This window comes from Fundulus heteroclitus, chromosome 16 (genome assembly GCF_011125445.2).
Source record: "Fundulus heteroclitus isolate FHET01 chromosome 16, MU-UCD_Fhet_4.1, whole genome shotgun sequence".
In the NCBI taxonomy this organism is placed as follows: Eukaryota; Metazoa; Chordata; class Actinopteri; order Cyprinodontiformes; family Fundulidae; genus Fundulus; species Fundulus heteroclitus.
Window position 1 is genome coordinate 33,977,361 of NC_046376.1, and position 27,970 is coordinate 34,005,330.

General features: G+C 41.1%; 1 protein-coding gene and 3 long non-coding RNA genes across 5 annotated transcripts in view; 1 reads left to right on the forward strand and 3 right to left on the reverse strand.

The window, feature by feature from the left end:
- The window catches only part of LOC118566426, a 44,019-nt gene extending 35,481 nt beyond the window's left edge, over positions 1-8,538 (reverse strand). The window contains exons 1-3 of one of the 2 annotated variants that reach the window (XR_004932999.1): positions 8,293-8,538; positions 4,790-4,954; positions 3,333-3,372 (exon numbers count right to left, since the gene is read on the reverse strand). This is a non-coding gene — a long non-coding RNA (uncharacterized LOC118566426). Of the gene's footprint in view, positions 1-3,332; positions 3,373-4,789; positions 5,124-8,292 lie in introns of those variants that run through there. The other variant, XR_004932998.1, reaches the window with a different exon arrangement.
- On the forward strand, positions 1,078-21,349 carry col1a1a (collagen, type I, alpha 1a). The gene is made up of 49 exons (XM_012861162.3): positions 1,078-1,345; positions 3,005-3,196; positions 3,534-3,556; positions 3,887-3,922; positions 5,130-5,222; positions 6,547-6,615; positions 6,706-6,750; positions 7,343-7,396; positions 7,474-7,527; positions 7,632-7,685; positions 7,792-7,845; positions 7,939-7,992; positions 10,085-10,129; positions 10,253-10,306; positions 10,396-10,440; positions 10,922-10,975; positions 11,127-11,225; positions 11,433-11,477; positions 11,666-11,764; positions 11,962-12,015; positions 12,107-12,214; positions 12,700-12,753; positions 12,865-12,963; positions 13,054-13,107; positions 13,199-13,297; positions 13,592-13,645; positions 13,749-13,802; positions 13,896-14,003; positions 14,082-14,126; positions 14,391-14,489; positions 14,587-14,694; positions 15,362-15,523; positions 15,608-15,661; positions 15,763-15,870; positions 15,958-16,011; positions 16,141-16,194; positions 16,295-16,456; positions 16,617-16,724; positions 17,002-17,109; positions 17,923-17,976; positions 18,404-18,511; positions 18,627-18,680; positions 18,763-18,870; positions 18,989-19,042; positions 19,149-19,256; positions 19,357-19,630; positions 19,779-19,969; positions 20,272-20,514; positions 20,627-21,349. Exons 1-49 carry the CDS (start codon positions 1,264-1,266, stop codon positions 20,771-20,773), a joined length of 4,338 nt encoding a protein of 1,445 aa, XP_012716616.2. The 5' UTR covers positions 1,078-1,263; the 3' UTR covers positions 20,774-21,349.
- Positions 1,398-3,061, reverse strand: LOC118566429. The gene is made up of 2 exons (XR_004933002.1): positions 2,972-3,061; positions 1,398-1,453 (listed from the first exon to the last, which is right to left on the reverse strand). It is a non-coding gene; the product is annotated as an uncharacterized LOC118566429 (long non-coding RNA).
- On the reverse strand, positions 21,068-27,408 carry LOC118566431. The gene is made up of 2 exons (XR_004933004.1): positions 27,326-27,408; positions 21,068-23,830 (listed from the first exon to the last, which is right to left on the reverse strand). It is a non-coding gene; the product is annotated as an uncharacterized LOC118566431 (long non-coding RNA).
- Positions 27,409-27,970: the final 562 nt, after the last annotated feature.

Here is a 27,970-nt window from a genome sequence, read left to right on the forward strand (position 1 = left end):
TCTTTCTGCATGGAGTTTGCATGTTCTCCCTGTGCATGCGTGGGTTCTCTCCTGGTACTCCGGCTTCCTCCCACAGTCTAAATACATGACTGTTAGGTTAATTGGTCTCTCTAAATTCTCCTTAGGTGTGAGTGCGTGGTGAATGGTTGTTTGTCTCTGTGTTGCCCTGTGACTGACTGGCGACCTGTCCGGGATGTGCCCCACTTCTCGCGCAGTGGGCGCTGGAGATGGTCACCCATGACCCCATGAGGTATGGGTCAGAAAATGGATGGATAATTCCAAAGTACTCTGCACACTGCAAACCAAGTTTTTGATACTGAAGGAAGATGACAAAAATAAAGCTTACAAGCTTGCAATTTGAGAACGCAAATTTGCTCGACACAGCAGGAATTTTTATGGCTCCCCAACAACCAAATGTGGAGATTTATGGTTATTCCTGGACATTAAACACATACTGTGTGAGTAGGTTGAACAAAATCGACAAAAACAAATCATTTCATGTTAAGAAGTAGACAATATGATGGTTGAAATAAACAGTGAACCCAGTTAAAGTGACTTCTACCTGAAGAGAAAACTATCTTAAAGAATTAGAAAAAGAAACACAGACTAAGCTCCTACAGCCTCGTCCAAACATCTGGGAGTCTGCAGCCATGTTCAGGCCATGTTAACACAGTGACAGCTGAAACCACGCTCGTACAGGAGTTTGAACTCTAAACGATAACCTACAAGCTAAACCAAGTTGAAAAATGTGTGAAAATCGCGTGAATCAGGAAGTGGACCACAACCAAACAGAAATCGGGAAGATGGAAATCCTTCTCCGACCCTCCAGTGCTCATATGGCTCAAGTTTCCCCCTGCTCTCAACCCCCCCGCCCCCCTTCCTCAGATCCAGACATGCTGTGCAATTATGGAAGGAGGGACCTGCTGTTTTTCCCTCTGTCTTTTTTTTTCCCCTTTGAAGGAGGTGTCTTTTCTTGTCTTCCTTAAACGTGAGCAGCAGCAACGGGGTAATGAGGGTGCGTCCCCCCTCAGTCGGTCCAGTCCCAGTACCTCCCAGTTCTTTGGGCTCCCATATAAAAGCCCTGGTGGAAAATGAGTGCAGGCAGTAGGGAGTTTTCTGCTGGGGTCAGGAGGACTTTGGACAGACGCACGGATCCTGCCCCAAACACCCCTGTATGAGTGGAGTGTAGCAGAAAGAGAAAACATCCCCAACTTTTTTTCCTCTCTTGCCTCAAAGAGTCTACATGTCTGGTGACATCTAGACATGTTCAGCTTTGTGGATTTGCGGCTGGCGCTGCTGCTCGGCGCCACGGTGCTCCTGGTCAGGGCGCAGGGCGAGGACGACCGTAAGTTTCATCAGTTTGTTGGAGCTTCTCAACACTTTTCTCCCTTTTTTAAAAAAAAAAAAAAAAAAAGGATGGATTTTGTCTTCATGGCTGGATGGCTGCTGAGATCTTAGAAAGAGAAGAGGAGAAAGCGAGTTGAGTTAGAAATTAGATCTTTAAAGGTTGGTTGTCTCTGAGATAAGACAGGGTGTGAGTAATCCATCGGGCATCTCAAGAAGGCCCCACTCTTCCTTTCTCTTTGTTCTGGTCTAGCGCGCCCCCACCCCTTCAACCACCTTCCCAATATGCATGCAGAGCAAGTTGCTGCAAGTTTTTCACAGACGTTCCTCCAGGCCAAGCTTTTTAAAGAAGACAAATCAATGCACAGATGACATGGCCAGAACCTCAAGAATGAACGTTTGTAGGATACAAAAAAATCTGTTTTGTTCCTCCTCTTAAAACAGTTTTACTTCGCTGGTTAATTTCCATTAGGTGTACGTCAGAGATATGAAGTCTGTCTCAGACCAGATTGATGTGGCGGTGTAATTCACAGCCTGAGGCCAGGTTTTAAGTAAGGCAGGTGAACAGGGGAGTCACATAATGAAAATATTCCAAAAGGAAATCCAGAAGGTTAGACAGGTTTAGTCTTGTCTGCTGGATAGATATAAACAACTTCCATCTACAAAAATCTACATCACTGCTTTGGTACTGAGAAGGCATCATGGAGGACCATAAGAAGTTTAATCTTCTGCGACGACAAAGAAAACCAAATCAGCTCTGGGGACAGTAACCGTGGAGTTGATATTCAGTTTTTCCAGATGTTCCTCTTATCTGGAAAGGACTCAGCTGTCTATTTGAAGCAGATGTGCTTTGACACTATGAGCAATCTCACAGCGACACCCAGAGGCTCCTTTCTGTGACTGCAGTCACATCTGGCTGCCACGTCCATCCCCCTCCTACACCCTCCTCCTAGTCTTCTTCACTTTCTTTCCGCTCTTTTTTTCTTTCTTTTTTTTTTTTGTCTGATTTCCTTTAATTGCAAACACATGTGCAGAGTTTCCACCAGATGCTGCCAAACCAGCAGTCTGCAGCACTGCTGCTTTTCCCTCTCTGAGCTCAGAGCTTTGGCACGCCGCAAGATTTATATGCACCCTAAAAGGAGAGTCGGGGCTGACATTAAGTCGAGTACCAAGTGGAAACTGCGACTTTGACTTGCAGTTCAGTTGAGATGAACGTTACTTGAAGGTGTTCAATCTTTGAGCATTTTATTGTCTGTTTTGTTTTTGTGAGATCTGCATCTACAGACAGAAGGTACCCTCTCAGTGACCCCTGACCCTTGGGTCTCTTTACTGTTCAGACTCCATCTGCCCTGCACACAGTGCTCTTCAATAACAATATAGATTATATTCCAGAATAACTATTATTTTGTTGTTATTTCTTGAGAAAGAATTTATTTACATAAAAAGATAGAGAAGACTACAATAGGGGCCAGATGTGTTATATGCAAATTCATGCAGTTGTAATTGAATCTTAACTTTCAAGGCATTCTCTAGTGGCAAATGTTGAAACGTTTTATGCTAGAATACATTTTTATAAAAAAAAATAAATATATATATTTTTATTTTAAAGTTGACATTTTTACTTCACCTCTGTTTTTTCTCTTTCTGTCGCCCTCGCCAGGCACAGGTGCCAGCTGCACCCTTGATGGTCAGACGTTTGCGGATCGGGACGTGTGGAAACCAGAGCCATGTCAAATCTGTGTGTGCGACAGCGGATCTGTGTTGTGTGATGAGGTCATCTGTGAAGAGCCAACCGACTGCCCCAACCCCATCGTACCCCAGGGCGAGTGCTGCGCCATCTGCCCCGACGACGGTACTATAGCTTGATATCCTCTGTATTGCATTTTCTTGAATCACATCACATTTTTCCTTTTACTTTTTGTATCATCCCATTGTAAAGGTCCAAAGTAAAATGAAACAATAAACAACACAACATTTTTTTTACTTACCTTTAACGCAGCCCCACTTTCCTTTACATATCCATATTTCCTGCAACACATCAGATTTTTTTTTATTTGTTATTCTACATACATACATAAATACATACATACATAAATACATACATACATACATACATACATACATACATACATACATACATACATACATACATACATATTTTTAAATTGTGTGTTTCTCCTTTTTTTCAGGCTACCAGTCTGCTCAGGTTGAGGTAAATCTACATTTCTTGACATTAAGAGCATTAAATCCACTGTGGTGGATTAGATTTAATAAATCTAATCAAATAAATCTAATAGGGAAAAGAAATAGATGCCATGAGAAGCTTTTTGTTGCAAACAGCTTTTAATAAGTTGAACTAAAGTGAACTGAAATGAGATGATTAGCAGGTAAAAAGTAGAAATTGTGTAAATTATGTCTTTGCTGTTTGTACCGGTTACTAATGTGTAGTGGAACAGCAACAAGAATACAGGAATTCAATTGTGATTATGTTAACACTTTTAATGTTACATTAAGACAACTTTTGGATGTTTTTTGCCTACAGGGACCCAAGGGAGACCGTGGGGCCAAGGGAGAGAGGGTATGTTCATCTCTTCTTTTTCTTTTGATTTGCTTGCACGAACATTTTAATTTTGTCAGTGGGTTTAAGTTCTGGTACTTTGACAAGATTTCTGTGTGTATACCTTGAAGCTACAAAAACGTTATCGACACAGCACCAGTGGTTTCTACACGTGTTGTAGTTCAAGCTGATGAGGAAACCAGCTTTAAAAATGTGAGAGCAGCTAAGGCTGCTGTACCAGCGCAAGTTTTGGTCAGTTGGTGATGGTAGCTTCTTTTTTGATGTCAGCTGGTAACATACCAGTGAATTCATACTGTGCCTCCCAAAGCTATTACTAAAAGATGTAATTGCACTTTTACTACAATGAGTTGGATCCTCTTGTTTCTGGCTTGGTTGGTGGAAAACAAAAAAAAGCTACATGCCAAATAACATTATGCACTCGGTTACCAAAAGCATTTTTGTACATGTGGTGGACGTATTTGCCCTTTTTTGTTAAAAAAGATGTGAAGCCATTTTTACTTGAACTTGTTTTTTGAGGGATGCTAAGAATAAGAACTAACTTTTTGTTGCTAAAATTAAGTCATTAGCATTTGTTAAAGGCCTAAACAAAAAAGGTTAAAGCAAATTAAAGTTGAATCTTGTGCAAACTGTTAGAATGGGCTTTTGTGTGTACTTATTAAACTTTAGATTAAATAGTATTATTTAATTTAATAGGCTTTGATGCAGCTAACTAGCTCTGTGGCTAGCTAAGCTGGTAGTTATGTTGTGGGCATATGTCTGAAAGAAGCTTAATCTGAACTAGCATAAAGGGTAAATTATAGTGCTTTGATGTATAATTTATGTTGCTGACATTGATCATAAAATATAAAAATAAAACTGAATCCTTACTTGAAAATAAAGCATTTCAGTGCAGGGTCAGCATATCCACTTCCTGTTTGTTGATGTCACATGACCAGTGATTGTCATTCTGTGCCCAGTTCCTTGGTCATTAGTGTTGAGAAGTAAAGTCAAACTTTAGGATATTTAATGACTTTTTTCTTTAGTTAGGGTCATCTGTGAAGATATTAAAGACAACAGGCTATACAACCAAATATGGAATATTAAAGAATAGTGCCAATGATGATTATTGAAAAAAAATGCTTATTGTTTTTTCATAAGAGGATAATGGCATAAGCATCGCACTTTCATCTGACACTAACTCTAGACCCTTCTTTTTCTATATTTCTAGGGTCCTCCTGGTCCTCCTGGTAGAGATGGTCTCGACGGCCAGCCCGGACTGCCAGGACCTCCTGGCCCTCCTGGACCCCCCGGCCTTGGTGGAGTAAGTTTTAAATTTTTTGTGTCATTTTGTATTTGGCTTGTTTTGGGTTCACATTGTAGACTTTTGAGCTTGTCAGGTTTGGCGGTACCAGTCACATTGTATGTTTGAGTGAACTTGCTGATACCAACAAACATAAATTCTTCATCTGCTTTTTTTTTTTTACATATTTACATCCAATTTGGCACGACGTTATGTTGCCAAGATCTATTGTATGCTTGTTAGAAACTTAGCTGAGCAGACCTAAACTTGTAGAAAACCTAAATTTACCGGTGAAATTTGGGCATTCAAGCAGCTTTGTGGCCTATCATAAAATTAACTGTCACATAAAATTGAATTATAAGGATTTGAAGACTTGGAGTTTGAGTCTGATCAGGGGCAAAAAAGGTCAAAGGTCAATGATTCATGTCAAAAGATGCTCCAGAGTATACTATGGTGAGGAGGTAATTCAACAGGAAGGGATGTAAAGATGTTCTAAATTCTTTTCTACATATGGTTATTACCATATTTGTTATCATTAATTTCTATTTTTTGCAAACAGTGAATTTCTATTTTTTGCAAACAGTGAATTTTCAAGTTTAATCTGGACATCCTACAATGCATAAAAGAATAGCATAAAAATACAAAGAAGACCTTACAAAGCCCTAACAAACTGCGAGGCCAATTTTACAAAGAGATTTTAAATAAAGAAAAATCGGACCATCAAACGCAATGCTGTATAAACAAAACTTTTGTTTTTATTTAAATTTAGAATTCTGAGATTAGGTCCTTCAGCTAATATAAATGTATGTGATATACAAAATCAGCTAGATAATCTAATGCTACACCACACTTGTTTAAATCTATGTGGTATATTTACCTCACAGCACTATATTATTGTTTAGTTCACATCCCTAGCCTATTTGAACATTTTAAGAAGAAACTTATTTTGAACTCGCTTTGTAAATTCAGGACAAGCTTAAGAACAGGAACATTATGTGACATGTTTAGTTTAATTGACCTAAAGCATTCTTCTATTCTAATCCACCACACTGAGCTAAGCTAACAGCTAACATCTGCTGCAGTAAAGATTATGCTTAAACACCCAATGACCAACATCAACAGTCCAAGTCTATAGTATTTGATTGAAAATTTTGATAGATTTAAAAAAAAAAAAAAAAGTAAACTTCACAGGATTCTCACAGAAGGTTTGGGTTAGAGCTCGGTCTTAATTTTGTCTTAAAGCTGTGTGTCTGGCAAACATTGCTCTTGTTAATGTATACAATACATAAGTGATTGCTGAGTAAACATCTCTTGAAGGACAAATCTGTTTTCTTTTTTGTTTCAGAACTTCTCTCCTCAGATGTCTGGTGGCTACGATAAGAAATCCACTGGTATGCCCGTGCCTGGACCAATAGTAAGACATGAACACCCATAGACACTCCTATTATTTCCCTGTGATTTAAGATGGTGGTGTTTCTGAGCTCTGCCGTTGTTTAACTAACAGGGCCCACCAGGACCCCGTGGATCTTCTGGACCTCCTGGTGCTAGCGTAAGTGCATCGATTCCTTCCTTCCATGATGGTTATTGTTTGTAGATTTGATAACTTCTCCTGCCTTGTCCTCCATAAACTGCATTTGTCTGGTCAGAGCTTGGTCTAGCAAAGTCAGTCTGGGCAATTGTAAAGTTTATTACATGTTTATTACATGACAACACACAATAAAAATACTGACAGTTGACTTTTTCATGACTGTCACTGTTAGGTAATTTCACTTGCAGTACCCTAATGATGAATTCAGCTACAGCAAACAAACTTTTAGGGTTTGGCATAAGATTTTTTGTTTTAATTTCACCAAAATTCCAATGTGTTTGAAGCAGGACTATTCCTGCTGCCATTTGCAGCCTTTTGATAACTGTATGACAGCGTTATTTACAATTCAAGAAACCTATAACAGACACCAGCTATGGTGTCAGCAGTCAGAGATATTCAGGGACTGTTTTTGTAGAAAAGGGAATTATTTTCATGTTAATTCCCAAGAATTGCATCTTTTCATAAACTCTAAAATTCAGATCTGCAGCTTGTAATGGTGACAAATGGTGAACATATTTTATGATGAGGTTTGGGTGTCTGTCTGCCCTTACAGGGACCTCCTGGACCTAATGGCCACCCTGGTGAGCCTGGAGAGGCTGGAGCTCCTGTGAGTATTGAAAATGAATTCCCAGCTTTCTTCCTGATTCCTCCGTAGCCTCTATAACTCTCTGTCTTTCTTTTCAGGGCCCCATGGGTCCACGAGGACCTGCAGGACCTCCTGGAAAGAACGGAGAGGACGTAAGTGATCTCCTTTAATATTTCAGTTCCCAAGAAAAGATCACTTTGAATCAATGCATGAAGACTCGATCTGATTTGCAATCATATCTCAATCTTGTCCTCAGGGTGAGGCTGGCAAACCTGGTCGTGCCGGTGAGCGTGGACCTTCTGGCCCTCAGGTACATTACTCATCAAACAGGCTTTTGAATAGACTTGTGTAAAGCAAACGCAAAAGTACAACTCAATTCATCTTAAACTGTCCCTGTCTTCACTTTTTTTCCCCAGGGTGCTCGTGGTTTCCCAGGAACTCCTGGACTTCCTGGCATCAAGGGTCACAGAGTGAGCTAAAACATTTGTCATTCATCCAAAACTTAGAGCTATACCATCTCATGAACCAGAACCTCATCCTTTTGTGGCTCTTTTGCTTTTCAGGGGTTCAGCGGTCTTGATGGCGCCAAGGGAGACACTGGCCCTGCTGGACCTAGGGTGACTAAATGTTTTTAATTTCTCATTCTTTCACATGATGTCTGAATTTTTATTTAAATCAATGTCGCTTGACTGGAAACAGAGCTAAAATCAGCAACAAAGTAGTAAGTGGTTGGATTAAAGTTGATAATTTGATCTCCAGGACTAACTGCAGCAGAAGAAATACTTGAAGAAGTAGATATTCTTAATTGCATGGTTCTTAAATGGGCTTGGTAGGGGGATCATTAATGATACACTAAAATTAACATTTGGCCCAATACTGATGTATAATGTTTATTGATATTATATATATTATCTTACCCTTTTGACAGTGTGAAAATATTGCTTCTCTAGCCAGCCCTCTCACCCCGCAAAACACAAATGGCAACAACATGGAAATAAACACTGGCTGTTAATTTTGGTTCTCTTTTACCTATGGGACAGACACCAACATGTTACCAAAATTATATCAGTCGATTGGGAGTCCCCAGTGATTAGGAATAGGATTATAAGAAGTACAGGTTGACAGAAATTCTTAAAGCCAAAGCTGTAGGTAATTGAGCCAGAGGAAATTAGAATGTTGTGCCCTAAAACATATTTGATGTGGTTATGTAAAATACTGTGTAAAAGTTTGCAGAAGCCCTACTCTCTTCAGACTTTGTTTCCAAGGCATCTACCATTATGTCTTAATTAGAAGAGGAAATAGTCAGAAATATCCAGGACATATTCGTTCACAGTAAATCACAATCAGTTTTCTTATTAAACTCTCCTAAAATCACCAACCATTAAGAAAAGCAATCAAAAGAGTGGGTAAAGTACCCTCTTGTTACAGAAGATGTCGTTTCTGAAGCTGAAGTAAAATGGGCAAAATAAGTTGTGTCTGCACAAGAGCATGGAACAACAATGGACAGTCTCTGTTGATAGGTTAGGAACCCCTGTTGCAGTCTTTTTAAGTGGCCTGGCTCAACAAGCCTAAATTTTGTTCCTGTAGTGTTTGGCTGCCTACCTCATGTTATGATAATGACAACATATTGTGTAACGAAGATAGATGGGATCTGAAGGTTCTCTCTAAAATCAGGTGGGGGAAATATCTGTCACATGTTATGAGAAATGTATCTTTGTTCAGGAGCTCAGTGTATTTACTGTAGGCAAAGGTTTCAGCTAACAGCTTTCTAGGAATCAACGTGTTGTGCTAAAAACAAAAAAATAGAAATATCCCTGCAATCACTAGACATCGACAGGCATATTTTCATGCTGGTTTAAGGTTGCTCAGTCCTCGTCTTGTTGTTGAAAACTGAAAACTTTTAAAGCCCACTTCTCCAAAGTTAGCCTAAACCTCCACATTTAAAGTCAGCCTTGGTTAGCCAATATGATCAACCCAAACTGCCTTTAGATATCGATAGCCTTCTAATAATTTTACTGTGCTGTTACTGAAAACTGAATATAAAGTTGTCTTTTATTTCTTTATTCACTGGTGACTTATCTAGGGGGAAACTGATTTTAAAGTGATTCTTGGCTCAATTGATAACACTGGTTCATACTTTAACCTTATGACCTTTTTATCTATAGTTGGGTGACTTTATAACAAAGAACTATGCCCTCCTAGTAAGTAAAAGAAATCAACCAATGTCCAAAGAAAACCTTTGATTCCCAAGAAGCATCAAGGCTCCATTAAAGGATTACAGGTGTATGGTTGTGTCTGAATCAAAAGGTAAAAGAAATAAAAGATAGCTCAATACCTTTGCGCTGTTCTATAACTTGATTTACCTAGCTTCCACTGAAAGGTTTTGTAAGGTCACAACCTTCAGGCCCCATATAGATGCTATCCACCATATTATGTGCCAAGAAAGAGAAAACCAAAGTTTGGCTCAACATGACAAAGGACTAAAGTTACTGACAGATGATTTAAGTAATTATTGCAAAGCAATAGTATAGACTAAAGGATGCTAGAAGTAGTTGTGTTGGGTATCTATTAAATATATCAGTCTGCTTTAATTATGTAATGGCTTGTAGTGGTTACATAGGCTGAATTGTTTCTGTATTAATAATTAATGTTCTATTTATGTCTTTCCACATGTCTGTCCTCACCTGTCTGTCTCTATCATCATGTTAGGGAGAGGCTGGAGCCCCTGGTGAGAATGGAACTCCTGGTGCTATGGTGAGATTAGTTTAGCTTAAAAAGATTAGCATTAGCATAAAAAGATTAGCTTTTTATGCTAATGCTACTTGGACTTGACCTTCTGACTGATGAGTAAATGCATGTTAACTTGTCTTCCTTTAGGGACCTCGTGGTCTGCCTGGTGAGAGGGGTCGTTCTGGTCCTTCTGGAGCTGCTGTGAGTCCTCACACACCCACTCTCAGCTACAGTTTGTTAATCTGTCCAGCAACAAAGATTAACCACTCATTTATTTCTGTCTCCTGCAGGGAGCTCGTGGTAACGATGGTGCTGCTGGTGCTGCTGGACCTCCGGTATGTCCCAGATTCTCTGACAATTCGGTTTTGGTCCAGTATTTATTGTTATGTATCAAATTTATAAGTAAATTTGGACCACACAAGCAAAAATGTACATTACATGTATATTACAGTGATATTTTCTGTATTTACAATCATAAAAAAAACAACACATTCTATACTAATTAATTTACTAAAATATGCTTGGAACCCAGAAGGGACAATATCTTTTGAGAATGTCAAATTTGAGAGTTAATTAAGGGGTTTTAGACCAATATCAATTTGGACATTCTACCATAACATGGCATTACATCCAGCACGCTGGACCTTTAATGCTTGTATACTGCTCCATTGAGGAAATCTATAAAATTAGAGGACTTTCTATGTTTGTCTATATATATATTTGTATGTATGTAGGTGTGTAGCTTGTTAGGTATGGTCACAAAACTAAAAGGATGAGCTGCTCTCTGTCTGAATTTCTGTCTATTTGCTCTCTCAGGGTCCCACTGGCCCCGCTGGCCCTCCTGGATTCCCCGGTGGCCCCGGACCCAAGGTAAAATAACACCAAAGGTGTTACACACCGGTAACAAGAAAATATAAACAGTGCTGCTTCTGGAACTTTACCTATAGTAACATATTTGCATTAAGGTTTTAGATTTTAGTGCTAATGGATAACCAAAGCTTGCTGTTTTCTTTCTACACAGGGTGATGTTGGAGCACAGGGTGCACGTGGACCTGAGGGGCCTGCTGGAGCCCGTGGAGAACCTGGTAACCCTGGACCTGCTGGCCAAGCTGGACCTTCTGTAAGTATAATGCTCTAATTCGACAAGATGTGGTAATAAGTAAAAAAAAAAAAAATGGGAAAGTTTCAAACAGGACAAATCAATCAAGGCACAATAAAGCTTACATGACCTATTTAAAATAAAATCACCAAAACATTTGATTCAATTAAATTGTATTAATCTAAATATGTTTGATAAGTAAAAGGAATTATTTGTTTTTCCTCTCAGGGAAACCCTGGAGCTGATGGAGCCGCCGGTGCTAAGGGAGGACCTGTAAGTGTATTTAAAAATCTTTCTAAAAAATGTACTAGTGAATTTTTTTTTTTTTGCTCCAATATTTAAACCAGAAGATTTAGAGCTCCTTCATCTGTGTTAATTTGATAGTTTTAGTCAGTCACCACTACCAAAAACCCTATATGAGTATGTGACCTTGTTTTGTGGCTGTGTGCTGCCCCCTGCAGGGTGCTCCTGGTGTTGCTGGAGCTCCTGGTTTCCCAGGACCACGTGGACCCCCAGGACCTCAGGGTGCTGCTGGTGCCCCTGGACCCAAAGGCAACACTGTAAGTACATTTCTTTTAAAATAAATCAAGTCTATTTATAGTCCTAATAAAATAAATAACAATATTGTTACTTTGTGTTGCCTTAATAATCTGATCTACGCACAGGCAAACAACAAGCAAAGAACAATTTCTTCTATTAAGCATCCTGGTGTGTTGTTCATTTTTCAATGTCCATCAAATTTGAATGTGTCTTTCAGGGTGAAGTTGGTGCCCCAGGATTCAAGGGAGAGCCAGGTGCTAAGGGAGAGGCTGTAAGTTTACCCAGATGTCTACAGAGCAACACTTTAACTAGTACTCAGTACATTAAGCCTTTGATCCCAATCGAGTTATGGTTTTCCCCAGGGTGCTGCAGGTGTTCAGGGACCCCCAGGACCTCCTGGTGAGGAGGGCAAAAGAGGAGCCAGAGGAGAACCCGGTGCTGCAGGTGCCCGTGGAGCCCCTGGAGAGCGTGTATGGATTTTTCTAAATATTCTTTTTTTCATAATTGTTATTTTGACAACATATATTTTAGGAGTGATTTGAAACGTGTCAAAGAGGAGAATCCTATTAGCGGTGCTATGGATGAACATTAAAATCTAATTTTCTATTTAAGTTACTAGTTTTGTGCCCCTGCAATCATAATTTTATTTTACAAGAAAAAGAAATGCAACAATCTTGATAGACCTAACCATATCAAATAAGTTTTTTAAAATAGGAGGAGCAATAGGCTTGTCTATCTTATGATTATAGGCTCTGACAAAAATCTGCCCCATTATAGGGAAGGCAATTGTTATTTGTGAATGAGTTTTGCATCCACCAGAGGGTGCTCCTGTAGCATGTGACCAAAGCAACAAGATTCTTGTTTTATGTGTGTGTGTGTTATTAAAGTAGCTAGCGAAGCAAAGCTACGGGGAACTACTTCCAAATTAAGTTTATATTTTTCATTCTCCCTACAGGGTGCCCCCGGTGGTCGTGGTTTCCCTGGTGCTGATGGTCCTGCTGGAGCCAAAGTAAAATAAACAATGACACACTTGACTGGGCACCTTGTGATATCTTAAATAATTCAAATTGACAATAAGTATATTTTACTGTCTCATCCATCCTCCTGCCTGCCTTATTAGGGTGCCCCTGGTGAGCGTGGTGCTCCTGGTCTTGTTGGACCTAAAGGATCCACCGGTGAGCCTGGCCGCACCGGTGAGCCTGGTCTCCCAGGAGCTAAGGTACAGATATATGACCGTCTCTTTTTTGTCACCAGTGTGATTTGTTCCCTCAGCTTTCATCTCATTTGCTCTCCAACCATTATTCTGTAGGGTATGACTGGTAGCCCTGGCAACCCCGGACCTGATGGCAAAATGGGAGCTTCTGTAAGTTTATGTACTGTCCAGTTATTCTTAACAAACCACCGACATCTGGCTGGTGAAAAAAAGTTAATCCATTACCAAACGTTCCTCACAGGGAGCCCCTGGACAAGATGGACGCCCTGGACCCCCAGGCCCAGTTGGAGCAAGAGGTCAGCCCGGAGTCATGGGATTCCCTGGACAAAAGGGAGCAGCTGTGAGTATGCTTTTCAAGGACACACTGGATACCTGCACATTGGGAGCTTCTGCTTGCCACATTCCCCCAATTATATTCACATCCGTACACCAACACACGGATTGGTCAGCAACTTAAGGTTAAGTGCCTTGCCCAGAGGTACACTGACAGGCCCCAATGGGAAGCTGGAATCAAACTCACAACCTTCCGGTTGAAAGACACGTACAATACTCTACCAACTGAGCCACAGTTAGCTCGCTACTACTCCTCTAGTACATGTTGTCCATATTAATTCTTTTATTTTTCTGTGTCCAGGGAGAGGCTGGAAAGCCCGGTGAGAGAGGAGTCATGGGACCCACTGGCCCTGCTGTAAGATGCCCCCACTTTGCTCATTTTTCATTTTTACCAACACTTTCTGGCCCCGTTATAGACTGTATCTTTCAATTTGAAAACCTTCCATCTTTGTCTTCAGGGAGCTGCTGGAAAGGATGGCGAAGTTGGTCCTCAAGGTCCTCCAGGACCAGCAGTAAGTGACACATACACACCAGCATGCTGTACTAACCGTCAGCCCTTCATGGCACATTACTGAATGCAACAATGTATCTGTGTCCATCCCCAGGGTCCCACTGGTGAAAGAGGAGAGGGTGGACCTGTTGGAGCTCCTGGATTCCAGGGACTTCCTGGGCCTCAGGGTGCCGTTGGTGAGAGTGGCAAACCCGGAGAGCAGGTGCATACTGAGATCTGAGTTAATTTTAATACGTTCTCAAAAAAAGTGCTTCTTCCTCATAGCTATCTTTTTGTCTAGGGTCTGCCTGGTGAGCCTGGAGCTGCAGGACCTGCTGGAGCAAGAGTAAGCACCTTATGATCATGAATGTCTGTCCCTCAGGAATATCCAGTAGTAGTTTTTACCCCTGTCAATAAACAAACTGTTAAAGTAAAATTACGTAAGCAAGCTTGACAGTGTCACCTTGTTATCAAGCTGGCTTTTATTACTTTTTTTCAACAGTGAAAGGCTAGTGCTATTGCTATTATGAAAAAAGCAAATGCACCACAAAAAGAGACACACTTTTGAATTTTGACACTTACCTAAGTTTTTACCATTCCTGTTTCATAGGGCGACAGAGGATTCCCTGGTGAGCGTGGTGCCCCTGGCCCCCTTGGACCTGCTGGTGCCCGTGGATCTCCTGGCTCTCCTGGTAATGATGGTGCTAAGGTAAAGGCTCAGGATCTTTTGATAAATTTGTGAGTTTATGGAAATTTGAGCTGAAGTACATATCAACCATTCTTTGATTTCCTTCATTCATCTTCAGGGAGAACCTGGAGCCCCTGGTTCTCCTGGAGCTCAGGGCCCTCCTGGACTGCAAGGCATGCCTGGTGAGCGCGGAGCTGCTGGTCTTCCGGGACTGAGAGGAGACAGAGTGAGTCATCACAACAGTATTCCAGCAACGTTTACAATCACATTTCATTATATCTAATGTTTGTCCATCTGGCATAACCTTATGACCAACATGGTCACTCTGACTGGTTCAGGGGTATATAGTCCCATACGCCACAAACGTCAATGCGGTTCGTGTTCTGAAACCGTTATTCAGTATTAGAAGCTACATCTCATCAGTTGGATTGGGCCACATTAGCCTAACCTTTCCTTCCAAAAGTGCATCAGGCAGCTTTCACTGGTCCACTACAAGTCCTTGCATGGACCGTGTTTGACAGATACTGACCACAGTAACCCAGAAACACTCAACAAGAGCTCCAGTATTGGACACTTTTGTTCCAGTCATCTAGCCATCCTAATGTGGTACTTCTCACACTAGCACACATTCTTACCTTTGCTAATTTTTCCTTTTTGTAACACATCGACTTTGAGAAAACAATGTTCCCTTGATGCGTAGTAAACACCAACCCATTAACTGTTCCCACCATAACCACAGACGAGTTATTCTCTGACCTGTTAGTGGTCATAAAGGTATGCCTGATTGATATAATGTACTATTGCATATTTTGTGATGTGATATGCAGCAAACACACTTAACAGGACCTTTATCAATGATTAACCCAATAAGCCACTTTCATCCAATAATCAAGGGTGACCAAGGAGCCAAGGGTACTGATGGAGCACCAGGTAAAGATGGGCCCCGTGGCTTGACTGGACCAATTGGACTTCCTGGAGCTGCTGGAGCACCTGGAGACAAGGGAGATATTGGAGCCCCTGGACTTGTTGGCCCCGCTGGAGCCCGTGGCGCCCCTGTGAGCAAAAGCTGTCTGCCTGTCACCCAAAGCATTGTACCACTTCCTGCTAATCCTTGGCTGACAATTCTTCCTCTGTGACAGGGTGAGCGTGGTGAAGCCGGACCACCTGGACCTGCTGGATTTGCCGGATCTCCTGTAAGTCTTTTCTCTTAGGGATTTTGTTTACACTTTACAAATTTGCTCTGAACTGTTCTAATAACTTTTTCCTTTGTCAATACACCACCATTCGACCTCAGGGTGCTGATGGTCAGCCTGGTGCTAAGGGAGAGCCTGGAGATAATGGTGCTAAGGGAGATGCTGGTCCTCCAGGCCCTGCCGGACCAACTGGTGCTCCTGGACCTCAGGTTTTAAGACTAAACATTTTGTGGTTTGCAATAGTTGCCTAACGAAGACTCTTCCGTTTTGACTGAGGGGTTGCTGTGTTTCCTTAGGGTCCTGTGGGAAACACTGGTCCCAAGGGATCCCGTGGAGCAGCTGGACCTCCTGTAAGTTTCAGCTTTTGTTTCACTCAGTAGATTTGTTTTTGCTACATTATCTTTAGTTGCATCTTTCATATGCACTGACCTAATACAGCCTTTCCCCAAATTCAGTAACTTAAAGTCCTGTCTTTTTAGGGTGCTACTGGCTTCCCTGGTGCTGCTGGAAGAGTTGGACCTCCTGGCCCTGCTGTAAGGATTTTTTAGACTTTATTTTAACTTGATGCTCCTGAGACTGAAACGACCAGGTTTTCCAGCTCTGGTACAGTTGACCCATTTTCCCGCTGTGTAGGGAAACTCTGGACCTCCCGGACCCCCTGGACCATCTGGCAAGGAGGGACCCAAAGGAAACCGTGGTGATACTGGACCTGCTGGTCGCCCTGGTGAGATGGGTGCTGCTGGACCCCCAGGTCCTACTGGAGAGAAGGGTAGCCCTGGTGCAGATGGTCCTGCTGTAAGTAAGCTTCTCCATGACAGGCTTTCAAAACAGCAACAAAAAAACAACAACCCCTCAGAGAAAAACTAATTAAATCATGTTTAACTGCATTAAAATGTTCACTGTTGATTTTCCTTATATGTAACCTGCATTTCTCTCTTTTTGCTGTAACCTGCAGGGATCGCCTGGTCTTCCAGGACCCCAAGGTATTACTGGAGCACGCGGTATTGTTGGGCTGCCTGGACAGAGAGGAGAGAGAGGACCCTCTGGTCTCGCTGGGCGTCCTGTGAGTTAATCTTGATCTTTACTCTAAAACCCCTGCTTCCCAGTCACACAGACCATTTAGCAAATCCCATGAAATTAGGACCTAAGCACATGTTTTCAAGTAACTTCAAAAATGGAGTTAGATTTGCATTAATCCTTACATCTGAATGTTTCAGTGATGTAGAAAATCTGAGAAATACCAGCAAAACTAAATTCTGTCTATCTAAAGTACAAGGCTTATCCAATACTTATAAAAGTGACAAAAGTTAATATGGCTGTATCTATTTTGTCTTCACCAGGGAGAGGTTGGAAAGCCTGGACCTTCCGGCCCTGGAGGTGAACGTGGACCTCCTGGACCCATGGGACCCCCTGGTGTTGCTGGTTCACCCGGAGAGCCTGGACGCGAGGTGTGAGGGAGTCCCAAGATGGCAGCAGTGCTACAGGCCTTTTTATGTTACAGCATGCATATGTTAAACCAGAGGTGTCCCAAGGTGACCTGTGGACCATTTGCTGCCCCCAACTGCAATTCAAGAATGATTTGGCCCACCAGTACAGGTGGTTGATGCTGATGGGGAGAAAAATTGGTACAAACAAGTAAAGTCTTCTTACAATTGAAAGTGGTACGCAAAGCATTAATCTTTTAATAACCACACTGTTTGCGATCCTCCTTCATAGTCATAATTTATCGAGTGACTTTCACTCCAATTCAGACTTTGGTGCATAAATCATCACTTAAATTTATTTATTTAAAACTGGCTAAATACAACAAGCATTTTCAAAGGACTGACCCAAATACTGGTCTCAATTTGTCGACCATCTTTTAATAAGGAAAAATTTCCACATCCTTTTTCTGTTTTAGTTCTAACAAAATTTGGACATCCCTTTCCTACAGTAAACCTCACTAATTTGTTTAATTAAGATTGTAGGATTGCATGCATTTATTTTTTGTGGAGCAGGTAAGAATAGTAACAATATCATTTTTGGGTCACTTGAGTTATAAGGCTTTTTTGCCCTTGAGTGCTTTTGACTTGACAATTTTGGCCCTACTGATGAAAAGTTTGGACGCTCCTGAGTTGAATGGTAAATGATAAATGACTTGTACTTGTATAGTGCTTTATCATGTCTGACGACCCCCCCAAAGCGCTTTGCACTACAGTCATTCACAGTCATTCACACCCTGACATTCTGTTGATAGTTAAGATGCTTTGTTTGCCTCATAGGGAACCCCTGGTAATGAAGGACCATCTGGACGTGATGGAGCCCCTGGACCCAAGGTAAGTGTATGATAAAAATGTAACAATTAAGTTGACACGACATTCCTCAGACTAGTTCTATAGGTCCAGATTTACCTCATACCAATCTGGTTTCGTTCAGATTCAATTATATGCTGTCCAATTCAATCCTAATTGTAGTAGGGTGCAGCTTTTTTTTTTCCTTCAGAGCAATTCTAGGCAACTGATAGTTGGCATGGTAAAAAAGAAAAATCAGTTACACAAAAAAAAAATCGGTCAGTAGTAAAGGTAATTCCTTTACTATAGACCTATTTTCAGAAAGCAGGTCAGTAGTAAAGGAATCGCCATGATCAGCTTTCACAGATTTCAGTTTTTCTAAAATGTTTGATATATCCTGTCTTGAGGAACATATGTTTTAATTTGGCTGTTAGAAAGGACTGGGTAAATGGATTTTATGTTTATGCTTTAGGGAGACCGTGGAGAGAACGGTCCTGGAGGAGCCCCTGGTGCCCCCGGACCCCCTGGTGCCCCTGGACCTGTCGGACCCGCTGGAAAAACCGGTGACCGTGGAGAGACTGTGAGTGAAAATTGTGCCATGTCTACTAACTGTCACAGTTTTGTTATAATGTGAATGCACATATAGTGTTTCTTGCAGTCTACCTCCAGGTTAAATTGAGGTTTCTGTGTTTCAGGGATCTGCTGGTCCCGCTGGCCCTGCTGGCCCCTCTGGACCTCGTGGGCCTGCTGTAAGGAACATTTGCACTATGATAAATAAATTTAATTTACTGAGACAAAGCCCAAGTAAAATATTTTCCTCCATCCTTACAGGGACCTGCAGGAGTTCGTGGAGACAAGGGAGAGACCGGAGAGGCTGGAGAGAGAGGCATGAAGGGACACAGAGGATTTACTGGTCAACCAGGACCTCCTGGTCCTCCTGTATGTTACTTTTCTATTAAGCTTAGAGATACCTATTGATAGTTCACTGGAATAAATCATGATGCCCAATGACTGAATCAACATCTAAGTTGCATTCTTTTTTTTTATGAACTCCTAGGGACCCTCTGGAGAGGCTGGCCCTGCTGGTTCTGCTGGACCTGCTGGACCCAGAGTAAGTTATCATTTATCAGTCCTAAACAGTTCATAAGAGCTTTTCACATTTGTTTTAGGTATTTGTTAAATTAGGTTTTCCTCATTGGTTTTTGTGCTTTTTACAGGGCCCTGCCGGATCTGCTGGTTCTCCTGGTAAGGATGGTATGTCAGGTCTTCCTGGGCCCACTGGACCTCCTGGACCTCGTGGACGTTCTGGAGAGATGGGACCTGCTGTAAGCAAAACCTTCTTTCAATTTATAATTTCCCTACATCTTCTTTCATAAACGTATGACTTGCCAGTAAGGAACTAACCAAATGTTCTTTTTCTGTTAGGGTCCTCCCGGACCTCCTGGACCCCCAGGACCTCCTGGTGCCCCTGGTGGTGGATTCGACATCGGTTTCATCACCCAGGAGAAGGCCCCTGATCCCTTCCGCATGTTCCGTGCTGATGATGCTAACGTTCTCCGTGACCGCGATCTGGAGGTGGACACCACCCTGAAGAGCCTTAGTCAACAGATTGAGCAGATCCGCAGCCCTGATGGAACCAGAAAGAACCCTGCCAGAACCTGCAGAGACCTCAAGATGTGCCACCCAGACTGGAAGAGCGGTGAGTCTCGATAACCTTGGAAAGGTGTAATACTAGTTTTTTGTGTACTGGTTTCTTTTCTTAGCATTCCTCTTCAAAAAAGTAGGTCCAGAAGACAGAGTTCTTTAAAATGCTTGTTTTTCTGACCTCTTTATTTGATGTTGTTCAGGCCAGTACTGGATTGACCCTGACCAGGGCTGCAATCAGGATGCCATCAAGGTCTACTGCAACATGGACACTGGAGAGACCTGCATTTCACCAACTCAGCCTGAGGTTGCCAAGAAGAATTGGTACATGAGCAAGAACATCAAGGAGAAGAAGCACGTCTGGTTCGGAGAGGCTATGAATGAAGGCTTCCAGGTAAAATCTTATGCTGCAATAAGCTCACAATTTATTCTTCTTTTGCTTTTTTTGATTTCATTACTCCCAACTTTGCATTCTCATTAACCTTAATTATAGTCAACCTCGTCTTGGAGTTTCTTCTGTTCTTCCTAACCTGTCTGTGTTTTTGAATCCTTAGGATCTTTTTCCTAACTTTTCATCACACTTCTTCCTCAGTTCCACTTTTCCTACCAGTTCTATACATCCGTTGTTACATTACTCCATCTTTCCCTTGGAAATCCAGTCAGTAACTCTTCCTCCGTTTCCTATTCCCTGCCCAGTTCGAGTACGGCAGTGAGGGTTCTCTGCCCGAGGATGTCAACATTCAGCTGACCTTCCTGCGTCTCATGTCCACCGAGGCATCGCAGAACATCACTTATCACTGCAAGAACAGCATTGCATACATGGACGCTGCTTCTGGCAACCTCAAGAAGTCCCTCCTCCTCCAGGGCTCCAACGAGATTGAGATCAGAGCCGAGGGCAACAGCCGTTTCACCTACAGTGTCCTGGAAGATGGCTGCACGGTGAGAAAACCTGTCCTTTACCATGCTACTTATTCATTAAAATCTAGATTTTTTTTTAAACCAGTCATTTTAATACTTTATGATTAATTACAAACTTTATCTTTTCTTACAGTCACACACCGGAACATGGGGTAAGACAGTCATTGACTACAAGACAACGAAAACATCTCGCCTCCCCATCATTGACATCGCTCCTATGGACGTTGGTGCTCCAGACCAAGAGTTTGGCCTTGAAGTTGGACCTGTCTGTTTCTTGTAAAAAGAGAAATCTGGACTTGAAAGTGTTGTTGTGTGTGTGCGCGCGTGTGTGTTTTATTTTTTCTAGCAGCCATCTCTCCCCAAAAAAGAACCCCCACGAAAAGATTCCTCCAATGTCATTTGCCTGAAAAATCCGACCCCTCGCTCCTGCATCTACAAATCTCCACTCGGCCGTTGTTTCCAATGGTCCACTTTGCCTAATACCTGCACTTGAACAGAAACAAGACAGTGGCGGTGTGGTGGCATCTGCATCGCTGTGTTTGGGACCACTATTTTTGTTTTTACTTTTTCCCCCTTTTTTTTGCCATCACCAACACCAAGGATCCTGTAGACAAGACGTTTTGTTTCGCTGGCAACAAGAAAATAATATATGCCTCTGTAAAGTGTAAAGAAAAAAAACACCATCCCCTCTCATTTCAGCCAAACCAGGCCTCTCTGGAGTTTACAGAAAAACACAAGTGACTTTTTGTATTTGATACACCTCTGCGCTCTGAGGAATGAAAGGACAGTCACAACAGACAGAATCCAATTGCTTTGTACCACGTTTCAGGTGTTGATGAATAAACGGTGAAACTGACAGCCATCGTTGTCTTTGTTGTTCTGCCCTCCTCTGCTCCACCTGCTCTTGGCAAGGCCAACATTGCCCCCACCAACCCCCCACTGTTGTTGTGATGCATTTGTTTTGTGGTTGATATCTTGTTTCTGTCTTTCTCCTTGTTTTTTTTTTCTTTTCTAAAGAAACATTGCATTAAAACCACCTACAGAGAAACATGGGTTTAAACCTCCTTTATGAAAGAAAAAAAATGTTATGGCTACCTCAGAAATGAAAGACATTCCAGCATTTTTAAAAGGGCCCCGAGTATTTGAAAGGAAACCTGTTTTCATTGTGGCGGTCGGTGGGGTAGTCGAGGGTTACTGACACTTTTAACAGAAGCAGAACCTAAACTTAAGGTGCTATTTTTTTCTTTGAGGTCTGTTGGCTGTCTAGTATGGCTCTAGTGATATAGTCATTCTGGCACGACAGCTCCCTCTTGGTGCTAAAACTGAAACTACAGCTTTAATTCTTGGTGCCCAGAATGAGACAGACTTCTTCTGTCTGATCATGGTGGCAGTAAAACTTTTTTAGTTTTTGCTTTCCAGCTTTCTACTACGACTTCTCAATCATTTTTTCAGTCATGCATCTGTTGTACTTTGTTTCTTGTTCTCTTGCGGAACAGGTGACTTTTCCTCACCAGCAAATTGGAATCAGAGATTTGAAACAGTCCCCGGAAAGGGAGGCATAAAAAAAGTTTGTGAGTTAGAAAGACACACCCATGGGGAAAAAAAATCAGATCTGTACCTATTTTGTATATGTATAATAAATTGAGATGTTTTTAATTATTTTGAATGCTGAAATAAAGCATGTTAAGTGGTCTGACATTGAATCCTGTCTAATTCCCTGACTGACTCACTGACTGCCACCACCATGCAAACTGAAGTGATTCGACTTCTTTACAGTGCTGTGAAAAAAGCACTTGCTTTTTTTTGTCACACTTTCTTTTTTCAGATCAAACTAATTTTAATATCAGACAAAGGAAACCTAAATAAATTCAAGAAGCAGTTTCTGAATATTTTTTTTTATTAAAGGAAAAATATCCAAACCCACCTGTCTGCATGTGAAAAAGTAAGTTTCCTTGTCAATACACCATTGGTTAACTGTGATTAATCACACCGTTCGAAATTTGAAGTCTAGTTTCAGTGCTGATTACTGCCAGACCTGTCAGTTGAAAACATCACTTATAAAATCACCTTTTTGACAACATGAAGCAGAATAAAAGATCCTTAAAAAGCAATACATTATTGAGATCTGAAGATGTTCAAATGAAGAGAAACCTACGTTGATGTCTATTATCCTGGAATTGGTTACAATCATTTCTTTGTCTTTTGGACTTCAGCAAACCACAGGAAGAGTCGTTATTCACAAAGAAGAAAACATGGAACTTTGGTGAACCTTCCCAGGTGTGGCCATCTAGCCAAAGTTACTGCTAGAGTGTGTTTTCCAGGAGGTCAAATTTGAACCCAAAGCAACATCTACAGCACTGCAGACCTCATTTGCCACAGTTAAGCACAGTATTCATTATTCAACAATAAAAAACAGACTAAGCAAATGTGCCATCCATTGGAGAGTTCACGGGCAGAAACCACAGCTGGCCAAACAAACACAAAGGCTTATCTGATATTTGCCACACAAAAAAAAAAACATCTTGATGAAAACTAACATTTTTCATTTTTGGAAATGTGTTAAGTAGACTGATGAAACAAAAGTAGAATGTTTTGGAAGGTAGGTGTCCCACATTAATTTAAACCCGCCCTCATGCTGTATCACTATTACAAAGCTTCATTGTCCCTTTAGGGACATTATTGCCCCTAAAGTTAAAAAAAATAATAATTCTGGTGCCCACCAGATACATTCTCATGTATCTGGTGGGCATGAAAGTTTTTTTTTATTCTTTATTTCCCTTCAATGTCCCTTTAGGGGCTCAGTACACTATAACTCATGTTTGTAGAAACTACAAGTTGTTTTGGATGTCTACATCTAAAACAAGCAAAATATGAGGCAAACAGGGATGCAATTCAACTCAAGAATCCATAAGTTCCACAAAGCCAAATGAAAATCTTCTTGTTTGAGGAAGGAATGAAGGATGTGTTAACTATACACAGTGTTTAAAATTAACACAGCATTTCAGAAGAAGAACATCATTCCGACAGCCAAACATGGTGGTTGCAGATAGTCTGCAGGTTCTTTAGTACCTCAGGACCTCAACATTGTTGTAAGTGATGATGAAACCGTTTTCTCTTCTCCAGCAAGAAATCCTGAAAGAGAATTCTAAGTCATCACTTTGTACCAGGTTTGTGATCCAAAGAATACTAGCAAATCTACCTCTGAATGGTTAAAAACCAATTAAGGTTGGACTGGCTAAGTGAAAGTCTGGGCTTCTACATTGTCATCATCCAGTCTGTCTGGGGTTCATCCATCTCTATGTGGTTCAGTTCATCTACAAAACTTGAGAGGTCCAAACTGCAACAAACAATTAGAGCTTCAGACAGGATCATTGTGACTGACTTTCCATTCATCCAATCATGACCTATCCAGGTCCAGGGCCATTAAAAGGGACAGTTAAAATATTTGTCATCCCAACACATACTGGTCACAGGTTATTCAGACTTTTACCTTTGGGTTGGGGCTACAGAGAACTGATGGCTAAAACAAGCAGACGCACAACCAGTTTCTATCCCCAGGCTTTGTCTCTAAAGATCAGCTACTCTGCTAGATACATAAGCATATTTATACTAATTATGAGTGTGAGTGCATATATATATATATATATATATATATATATATAGTTGCTGTTCTGCTTGCTGGTCTGTTTTTCAGACTAACAAACAGAACAGACTGATTACATTATTGTCTTAAGTCATGAAAACAAACTGATAAGAGCCGATTAAAGAAAAAACTAAAATTATGAAATGGGTTGCATAATAGAACAGTTGTTAGCCCTGCTACCTTACAAAAAGAAAAGATTCTGGGTTCAAAAGCCCACCATGCGTCTTTCTGCATAGAGTTCACATGTTCTACCCCTTTGGGGCTGGTCCAGCTTCCTTCCCACAGTCCAAAACATGCATGAGATTTATAATGTCATTGAAGCTTTTCCTGTTAAAATTAAAGTGAAAAAATATTGGATCAAGTAGTCTCTTTACCTTGCCTTAGGTACGAGTGTGTGTATGTAAAGGGTTGTGTGTCCTAAGTTAGTTAATTAGAATTCTTTCTGAAAATGTCTTTGGATGTTTCTCATCACTCTGACCTTAAATAGCAGAATGGCTGCCACACATTCAGACCTTATTGCTTGCTGCACTCAAACAATTCAAATAATATTTGCACTTGCAACCATTTGTAAATCAATAAATGGTATCCACATAGAACACAAAATATGTAGCTAAAGGAGAAATAAGTGAAATGTTATTATTACAGACAGAAAGAGCTAAAAATGTGCAATGTGAGGGACTAACGGTATCTTTTTAGATGGACTATGTTATGACATCACACACCATCTCTCTGTGATGTTCTCCAGTCTCTTGTTTACAAAGCCGGCCCTGCCATGCATGTATGAACCTACATGTATATACATGTGAGCAGCTGTCACTCAGGGCTTAGCCCCTCCCTACCCATAAAATACCACAGAGCATTGTAGTGTAGTAGCAGACAAATGGCTCATCCAAACGGATCAAAACGTTCTCTTTCTAACAGTATTATAAAGGTATGATTTACATCTCCACTTGACATGGTCCTCCGGAAGGTGATGCTGTTCTCCTGTGAATTTATCCATGGCAAATATGCGCATGCGAGGCGACGGGTTAGAAGGCGAAGGGAAAGGGGGGCCTGGTTGCAGCATTAGTGGAGGTAGAGAGAGGCATGGCTCGTCATACATCTCGTTTTGTTCTACAGGCAGTGCTCAACAGCCCCACAGTGGTGAAGTTTTACTTGTTTCTCCTTTAAATATGGTGGTGTTCAAAAATGCTGAAAAATACGTTGTTTTTAACTCATGTTACTAATCATAGTTTGGTTGATTCCCAATCTTATCAAGTAGTAAATCCCACAATTTTTTCAGGGTACAAATTGAACACATTTAATTTGGGTGTTATTCCCAGATCTGTGCTCTAGCTTCTGAAAGAAAATGGAACGCAGCATCATTAGCTATTGGATATTCTGGCTCTCCAGACCATTAATGCTAACGTTTATCAGTTTTGTTGCACAGTTCCTCTGTTTTGAGTAACTTCTAGAAGCGAAGGTCAGTGAGCCTTCAAAACCTACAGTATAATACATCTAGCTTACAAATATTAGCCCAACATCAGAGTTCATGTGTTCATGTTTCCCTTGTAAAAAGTGATACCAAGCTCTGTTCAGAGTACCACTAACAGCAGTTCCTATGCTACCTCTGGTAGTTGTAGCACAGCCTGAGAGCCTAAATTGTGATTTTTTTACTTCAAAACATTACAGTAAAGCCCGAGTCTTTGACCTAATAAATTATAATGAAAATAAAGGCATTTCAAAACTTTTGGAAAGAAATGCAGAATGTGAATTACACAACATGCAGCAGCTGAAGCTGAATTGATCAGGCACAAATGTATAAGTGACAACATGGTCAGTCAAAGGCTCATCTAAGTTTACCCTGAGGTCTTACCGTAAATAAAATGCACATATCAAGATTTAATCATTTGAGCAAGAAGAAAGGGGATCAAATTAGAATTTGTTAATTTCATAACTCAACCCTTTGTGGATTTGTAGAAAGGACACAGTGCACTGAAAGATTTTTTTTAAAAAAATAGCAGGAAATGACATACCTCAAAAATTTAACATTCTTTATTTGGGGAATCTAGGACAATGTTTACAGAGAGAGGATGAGTATCTTATTAAAGTGTTGCTATCAGCAAGTTAAAAAAAACTATCACAAGACTATGGTACAAAGAGGAACCACCAAGCTTCCAACAGTGGGTGTGCATATAGGAAGAACTATTTGTTATAAAAAAGAAATACACACAAAGTAAGACTACAAGAGAAACAATTTCAGGAAAAAATTGGGAAAATTGACAGGTTATAGATTGCAAAAAGTGGACACCACCATGAACACTTGACAATAAGGACATTGATATAAGAATGCGTGACTTTGTATGTATAATGTGCACTGTAACTGTTCAAAGAAAGCTCAATAAAAAAGGTATTAAATAGCAACACATCATGCCCCAATCTAAGGGGATTCAAAAACAGATGAAAAACAAAGTCACTGATCAGTCCATCTGGAAAGGGTTACAATGTTATATTTATATACAATAGAATAGAATTTATTGTCATTACTTCACACAGGGAAAAAAATGTTTAGCAGCTCTCGTAGGGCAGTGTGAAAACCACACACACACTACACACACTACGCACACACACACACACACACACACACACACACACACGCACACACACACACACACACACACACAACCAAACAAAATAATACATTAATACCCAAAATAAGTTAGCAGCATTCACTACATCCGCTACATTTACTACAATCTGTCCATAAGGTGTCTTCAATTGATAAGGGGGATTGATTTGACCGTTCTGGGATAAAAACTGTTTCCAAACCTGTTAGATTTGGTTTTACCGTCCTGAACCTTTCACTAAATGGGAGTGGAGAGGAAAGAATGTGTGAGCAGACTCTGTTGCAGATTATATCTTATAAAATGTCACCTTTTCACAGCGCTGTAAAGGCTCAGGAGTTGCAAACTTAGGTTAGAACACAATGGTAGAATACATCAACATGATGAGAAGATCACACATGTAAGACAGTAAGAAATGTCAGCGTGCCATAGTTCAGTTAACCCTCAATGAGAAATCGTAATTCCCTTTTGGGAGCCAGGAAAAAGCATATTAAAAACCAGTGTCACATTTAGTCTTTTATCTTCAGATTTTGTCCATATGTTTGATTTGAACTGTTTCCAAACGGGACATAAAGGATTGGCCTACCTTTTGCCTGAGAGTCCTTGTTGTGAGATATTCCCAGAGAGCTGGCTGGTGTTATTAAATCCTGCATAGAAAGGCAAACGTCCATAGCCTGCTGACAAAACATGTGGCGATGAAAAACCGGGGACACATGAACGGATTGTGTCCATGTTATCCAGCGTTATCTCCACAGTTTCTTCTGTGCTGGTCGGATCATCTGCAAGCCGGAGCGCTGAGATGGGAATGGGTGGAACAGAAGCAGCCTGTTGGCATTCACTTGGCTTCACAAAGACACTGATTGTCCACCTTGAAGGAAGCAGCTACCCAGGACCAGCGCATATGTTAGCACTCCCTGTGGGAACCTGGATTATTTCTGCAAGGTTTGGGGACTTTATTTGAGGCCCGGACAGAGGAATGCTGACCTCTCCGGTTTCAGACAACAGAGCAGGCTCTGTCTCATCAGAGGAAACCCTCTCTGCTCTCCAGGCATGTGGTGAAAGGCCTTTCTCTCAGTGAAAATATGTTAAAGAAGAAATTTTATTCTTCTTGAGACATTGCACCTGGTGCCATCGGAGATGTGTTGAGGAAATGAGGCCTCATAAATGAAAGTGAAAAGAGAGAGACAGCTGATGATGCATTCTGACGGCTAGGAACATTTACTCGCTTTTA

Bases quoted from the DNA above. Each gene is read 5' to 3' on its own strand.
- col1a1a (XM_012861162.3), top strand. From the start codon at position 1,264: ATGTTCAGCTTTGTGGATTTGCGGCTGGCGCTGCTGCTCGGCGCCACG. The intron at 12,016-12,106 runs GTAAGTTTACCC...GGTTTTCCCCAG, and splicing joins CAGGTGCTAAGGGAGAGGCT to GGTGCTGCAGGTGTTCAGGG. The intron at 18,512-18,626 runs GTGAGTGAAAAT...TCTGTGTTTCAG, and splicing joins CCGGTGACCGTGGAGAGACT to GGATCTGCTGGTCCCGCTGG.